This window comes from Gymnodraco acuticeps, unplaced genomic scaffold (assembly GCF_902827175.1).
Source record: "Gymnodraco acuticeps unplaced genomic scaffold, fGymAcu1.1, whole genome shotgun sequence".
Classification (NCBI taxonomy): domain Eukaryota; kingdom Metazoa; phylum Chordata; class Actinopteri; order Perciformes; family Bathydraconidae; genus Gymnodraco; species Gymnodraco acuticeps.
Window position 1 is genome coordinate 1 of NW_022990462.1, and position 7025 is coordinate 7025.

At 40.5% G+C, this 7025-nt stretch overlaps 1 protein-coding gene across 1 annotated transcript; it reads left to right on the forward strand.

The window, feature by feature from the left end:
* Positions 1-1329: 1329 nt before the first annotated feature.
* LOC117552588 (collagen alpha-2(IV) chain-like) lies at positions 1330-4724 on the forward strand (the record flags this gene model as incomplete). Its single annotated transcript, XM_034226173.1, has 7 exons — positions 1330-1379; positions 1964-2059; positions 2512-2721; positions 2814-2991; positions 3420-3534; positions 3628-3800; positions 4082-4724. Coding segments are annotated over 7 exons (934 nt in total), but the record flags the coding sequence as incomplete, so codon positions are not given.
* Between the last annotated feature and the right edge of the window lie 2301 nt (positions 4725-7025).

The window sequence follows — 7025 nt, forward strand, 5'->3', positions numbered from 1 at the left end:
GTGTGTGTGTGTGTGTGTGTGTGTGTGTGTGTGTGTGTGTGTGTGTGTGTGTGTGTGTGTGTATGTGTGTGTGTGTGTGTGTGTGTGTGTGTGTGTGTGTGTGTGTGTGTGTGTGTGTGTGTGTGTGTGTGTGTGTGTGTGTGTGGTGTAGGTGTGTGTGGTACAGTGTGTGCGTAGATGCAGCGGACAGACAGGTCTCAGTTGGTTTGGTGTCCTCTGCTTACTTTTAATACTTGTAAATAAAACTTTTGGCCCGTAATTTATTTTCCTCATTGTAGCGACCAGAGAGGGGGGGATATATCCAGTCTCTGATAGTGTTACGTTATTATGAGAGTGCTCTGTTTGATTCTGAAATTGTATATATAAATATATATATATGTGTGTGTGTGTGTGTGTGTGTGTGTGTGTGTGTGTGTGTGTGTGTGTGTGGTGTGTGTGTGTGTGTGTGTGTGTGTGTGTGTGTGTGTGTGTGTGTGTGTGTGTGTGCTGTGTGTGTGAGTGTGTGTGTGTGTGTGTGTGTGTCCGCATCTGTAGCCTGTTATTGTCTCATTATACCGCACTGTGAATGAATTAAAAGTAAATATATAAGTCGTCATGAACACATCTGTCCATCAGACAGAGGGCTGCTGTGCCTCCTGTCTTAATGGACGTCTCTTTAAAATGACCGCTCAGAGGAGAGGAGTTCTCATTTCTCTAACCGCCTGCTGCTTCCCCTCCTCTCTCCTCGGTTCCCCTCCTCGGCTCCTCCGCTCGCATCTCCTGTGGGCGGGACTAAGTATCGAGGATAGGAGTCGAGGAGGGGAGTCGAGGAGGGGAGTTAGAGAAATGAGAAAGGGCCCCGGCCATCAGTGGCCGTTTCTCAATCTCGAGGATGCTGGCTTGGTAGTCGCGTACTTCCAAGTCACTTCCTTCAGAAACGAAGCAAGTATGCTTCCAAGCCACAGCTTCGGAAAACGAAGAAGAATGGAACAGGCTAACAAGTGTGCCACTCTCTCTAACGGTTTCAACATAAACTGTACCGAAAATAAATACCTCACGATGTCTATCTAATTATGAACTTGCTTTACTTTCACGGAACACATTTTTGGTGATAACAAACAAATGTAACAAAGTAACATATTTACATGTTCTACGCCACTACATACTTACATTTAAATGTGTGCTGCGTCGGTTCAGCCATTCTCCGCAAGGGTTTTTGAAATTGGTCCATGCGCAAAGCATTGTGGGGATTTTAAGGACGCGAAGTCTACCCATGTGCAGCCTCGAAATTTCCCCCAAACCAAGGACGCGGCCTCGGTGGAATTCCAAGTATGCTAGAGATTGGAACAGTCCTTCGGCGGCACTCGATGACGTAGCATCCTTGAAATATTGGCTTGGAAGTCAGTATCCTCGCGATTGTGAAACGGCCAGTGTCTCCTCGGTTAGAGCTCCTCCAGAGAGCCTCCTCGATGCTCGATGCTCGGTCCTCGAAGTGCATTTAGAGAAATGAAATGTCCTTCAAAATGGCGCACTGAAATTCATTTCCGGGTCACTACCGGAGGACCGAGGAGTCGAGTAGGGGAAATTTGAGTATTGAGAAACCTCTATTGTAACCTTAGCTGCTTCTATGTATTGATTTTAAGATTTGGTACTTTGCCAAGGATAATGCACCATGTTTCCCCCCAGTTTAATACCATGATATTTCCTATGCATTAAATGAAGGTAGACATTGTTCAATACTAGCTTTATTTTATATATTTGCTACATATATTATTTTATTGTCTTGTGTATGCTTGTATACTGATAAAGTCATGAATGGTTTATGTTTCTAGAACATCTTACAGAAAAAGTGTCCAAAACGAATAGATTGAAACTCAAACGTCACATGTATAGAATATTTATTTCTTGCTTGTTAAAACTATATATTCAGCACTTTTTTTCCCTTTTTTTGTACCCCACGTGACTCTGAATCCTTCCGTTCCAGGTCAGCAGGGCGTCAAAGGACAGCGCGGCCCCAGCCCAGGCGGCCAGCCCGGATTTACTGGCCACAAAGGGGACAGAGGAAGCTCAGGACTTCCAGGTGTTTGTGTGTGTGTGTGTGTGTGTGTGTGTGTGTGTGTGTGTGTGTGTGTGTGTGTGTGTGTGTGTGTGTGTGTGTGTGTGTGTGTGTGTGTGTGTGTGTGTGTGTGTGTGTGTGTGTGTGTGTGTGTGTGTGTGTGTGTGTGTGTGTGTGTGTGTGTGTGTGTGTGTGTGTGTGTGTGTGTGTGTGTGTGTGTGTGTGTGTGTGTGTGTGGATTAAAAAAGAATGTATGTGTGTTTACACCAGATGATATGTTATGATTAAAAATAGGCATTCTCTGCATTTTGATCAATATGAATTCCATGTTAAAAAATACTGTTTTGTCCAACAGTGAGAATAAGCAGTGAAGCAGATTGTAGCACAACACTCTAGCCAAACAAAACCACTCGCATGATGTCAGTTAAAAACACAGTTGTTATTTTTTGGTATTAATAATGGGTTTTTCTCTGCAGGTCAAGAAGGCAGACCTGGTTTCCCAGGCAACAAGGGTCCTCAAGGGCTGCCAGGCGTAGGGGGTCCAAGTTATTTTGACAGTTTTCTGATTGCCAAACACAGCCAGAACACCAGCATCCCGGACTGCCCTTATGGCACTACCTTCATCTATTCTGGTTACTCTTTCCTCTTCATCAACGGAAATGAGAGAGCTCATGGTCAGGACCTTGGTAAGAGCATGGAGAACTTTATTAATATAAATCATTTGCAGCAGTAATTAAATATGTGTCTAAGTTAGTCATTGTCTGACTCCGTCTCTCAGGCACCACAGGAAGCTGTCTACCTCGTTTCTCCACCATGCCCTTCCTGTTCTGTGACACCGAATCAACTTGCCGCTATGCTTCTCGTAACGACTACTCCTACTGGCTGTCCACTGACGCTGCTTTGCCCGCCAACATGGTTTCCATCACAGGGGATAGACTGGCCTCCTATATCAGCAGGTGGCACAGGAGCATATTCACAGACTCTTCTAATACTGTTTATTCTCTTACAAAGACGTCATTAAGAGAAGATAAAACAATAAGAACAATAAACTAATAAAACAACACAAAGAACAAAAATAATAAAATAAATAAACAAATGGTAAGTATTGGCATTACCTTTAATATTACTATCACATGCAAACTTGATCATAATATCTACATATAATAACAATGCCAGCTGCAGCATTGTTAGCTATTTTATATAGTATTCATGTGGGGTCCAAATATTGTCAGAAATACCTCCTGTCTATTGTTCCATTACTGTGTCTTACAAAATTGAAAATACAACATCTTGTACATTTTCTGCTAAATGGAATATTCATTTTTTATAAATCACTTGATAACACTTGTTTTAATATCAATGTTTGTATGCATGTGTGTTTTAGGTGCTCAGTGTGTGAAAGCACATCCAATGTCATAGCCGTCCACAGCCAGACAATTCTGATACCCGAATGTCCCAGAGACTGGGAGTCACTATGGACAGGATACTCATTTGTCATGGTAAAAGGGCATATTTTGTATTTTTAGTCCCTTGATTTTCTCAGGTGTTTCCTTTCATTACATATGTCTTGATATTTCCTTCATCCATTCTAGCAAACGGGAGCAGGAGCAGATGGCTCCTCCCAGCCGCTGGTTTCTCCTGGCTCGTGTCTGGAAAGTTTCCGCCAAGTTCCCTTCATAGAGTGTCACGGCAGGGGAACGTGTAACTACTACCCTGACTCCTATAGCTACTGGCTGGCCTCAATAGACCCAAACAGCATGTTCAGGTAAGCTTTTGGGGACGCATGCCATGGGGGATGCCTTTTTTATCTGCAGTTTAAATCATCACTCACATGGTTGGGTGTGTTAAATGTACATAAACAGCTGCTAATTGTAGAGGAATTAATTAGCATTGTTTAGTTTGTTTTGCGTGTCCTATGATTACCACAATGCTGTTTCAGAATCAAAATGTTATCATACTTCAAAAGGATATGTTTGAACCGTATTACCACTTTGAATCGAGCCATTATACAGCTGTAATGTGTTTGTGCTTTGCTCTCTCCTACAGTAAACCTGTTCCTCAAACAGTGAAGGGACCGTCTCTACAAAGTGTCATCAGCCGTTGTCGAGTCTGTAGGAAACCATGGCAACCAACAGATGACAAACGTGGGGACAATTAACATTCGCTATCTTACTTTTCAAGTAACACATCTCTGTTTATGATTCTGAATTAAACACCAATCTTAAGCAAATTTCAAATAATTTTTAAAGATGAGTGTTTTATCATCTCTAAAGTAGTGTATATTAGAATTATTGCGTGTCATGATACCTTGTAGAAACTGTTTTTCCACCTGTTTATAATTATTCCTTTGATAAACATAAGAGCAGCTTGTAATAGCAGTGATTAAGTTATAACTTGTTGTTAATGTATTAGTAATACTAGTAGCAGAGCAGCACTAATTCATCTTTTATGTGTGTTTATTCTCACCGAAATATTCAGTTTTACTTTAAATGCTTGTTTTGACTTCTCAGTGACATAATGAATAGTCACCATCTGCGTCCGAGACAAGCCTAGAATGACTGAGAAATGATTGACCTGTCTATACTGTACGTAAAACGTATGATGACATCGGAGACGTGTGGCGCAGTGGATAGAACAGGTTCAAACCCCATTGCAGTCAGCATGTCGTTGTGTCCCTGGGCAAGACACTTACCCCAAATTGCTCCTGTGGGGATTGTCCACAGTATTGAGTATGTAAGTCGTATGTTGTAAATCGCTTTGGAAATGTTGCGTTGTCTTGTTTTCAAACCCACATATTGAGTCATTTGTGGCCTAACTCTAAAAGCATTTATTTGATTTGTTTAGCAAGTGAAATGGTGCATGGAAAAGATTAAACTTTATGACTCACACTGCCTGCAACTTTCTCCAATCCACTTCTAAATTAACTGTCGGGAGGCAGTCGGTGTGTCTTCGGGGATTTATTTATTTTACATTAAATCTTTCGCATTTTAAATTGTCAATTGAAGTTGAAAATATATTGAAATAAAAATACAAAAGAAACAAAATAATGATTATTTTAATGGGATGTTAATCCTCCTGTTGATTCCACATGGAGCCATTACTTTGAAACAGGCTGTTTGCAATAAGGAAGCTAATCTTCTGTCCAGAATAGCCAGCAAACATCTAATTTCTCTGCACTATTTACTCTAAAATGTATCAGCAGAGCAATAGGTCCCTTAGGAACAGTCATTCAATCTCACTCATCCATATCTGTCACTGGGATCAATACATCCAAACGCTCCATATAACGAGATGCAAAAAAGTACAACGCCCTTTAATAACACTGGTTTTAAAATACTGTTGCTTTTTGGCAAGCAGATCTTCCAACGTATCGATTGCTCAGAGTCAGAAATAACAAGCAGCCTCATACGCTTATGCAAGGGAGGCAGCTAACACGAGGAGCTGAACCCTTTTTGGGAATGTAACGCCTGTGCTGAAGCATCACACTGATTATATCATTCGTTTTTGACATTTTTGGGGCATTTTCTCAACTCATTAAAAGTGATGTTCCAAAACATCTAAAAAAGTCCTGATATTACAACAAGCCACACATGAAATAAGTGTGACATGGAGACAGTTGTCAGCATGGATAGAAACACTCTGCTGTAAAGTGCTCTCGGTAGCCTTCTTAAAAGGATTATTCTGCTCCCAACAGTGCACTTACTAATTGTTTAGGTGGCTATATCAGGCTTCTACACCTCTGTAATTGGGTTAAAATGGCGATTTGTTGAAAGGTTGATGCGCTTCAAGGTTGTCTCCTATATGAGAAGGACATGTCCTTTCAGTTTCCTCCACACATGTGCCTTACATGAAGAAGAACACATCTGTTCATGTTTTTACACATTAGCTTCAAGGCAAAATCAGACTGCATTTTTTTTAATGTTATACTATACATTATATAACAGAAATGTAGGTTCCCTTGTTAAAATATGTTTGTTACATGTCAAATGTCAATCCATAATTACTAATTATCTTTTGTATTCAACATTGAGATAAAATCTCTTTTACAATGCTGACCTGGCCAAGAAGGCAGCAACGCTACACGTTCTTACACATAACACAGACATATAAAATACAGAGAACACAACTAAGAAAACAAAAGACGAAAAGCAGTCACTACATTGTGCACATTAGGACAGTAAGAAAGGTACACTACTTATTACTGCAAGAGCAGCTGGTGGTAAGGACCTCAGACAACTTCAATTTAAAACAGGCTATATGGACAATTGCCATCAGTTTGAGGCTTGATTGAAGGTCATTCCAAGACCAAGGACCATAATAAAAAAGACTCCTTTTCCCAGCCTCAGTCCGCACAGCAGGTACCTGGAACCGTATCCAGGCACTGGATCTGAGGTTGTGAGAGTCACAAACTGGAGCAAATCTGGCACATATATACAGTGGAAGCTTACCTAAAATGGCTTTATACAATAATGAAAACCAATGCTGCATCCTATGCATTCTAAGTGAGGACCATCCAGTTAGGTAGGCTATACAGTGTGCAATGATGAGTCCTATAGGGTGCATTTGATGTATATTGCAGTGCAATGTCTACATTTTTGCAAGCTTTTAAAACTTAATTTAATGATTATATTACTGCAGGTAAACTCCATGCAAACTACAGAGATATTGTTACACCCACAGTGGTTACAAATATTTTTTTATATCCATAGACTCAAAATCCTTAAGGAACAGCTGTTGAAACCCATCACTTACAGTCACTCAGTTGTAATAATGTAAGAGTAAGCCTGAGTATATGGGTGTTTAAACTGAACCTTCAGTGAGAGCCTTTATCTAACGCTATTTGTTACGTGAGATAGCCCTGATGTAATTGTATACTTTTTTTAAATTATTAACACTTGCTGGTAATAGAAGGAGATATGGAACAAGGACCGGCTTATTATTCAATGAGGAAGAAAATATTACAATTATATATTCACTGCAGCAAATCCAG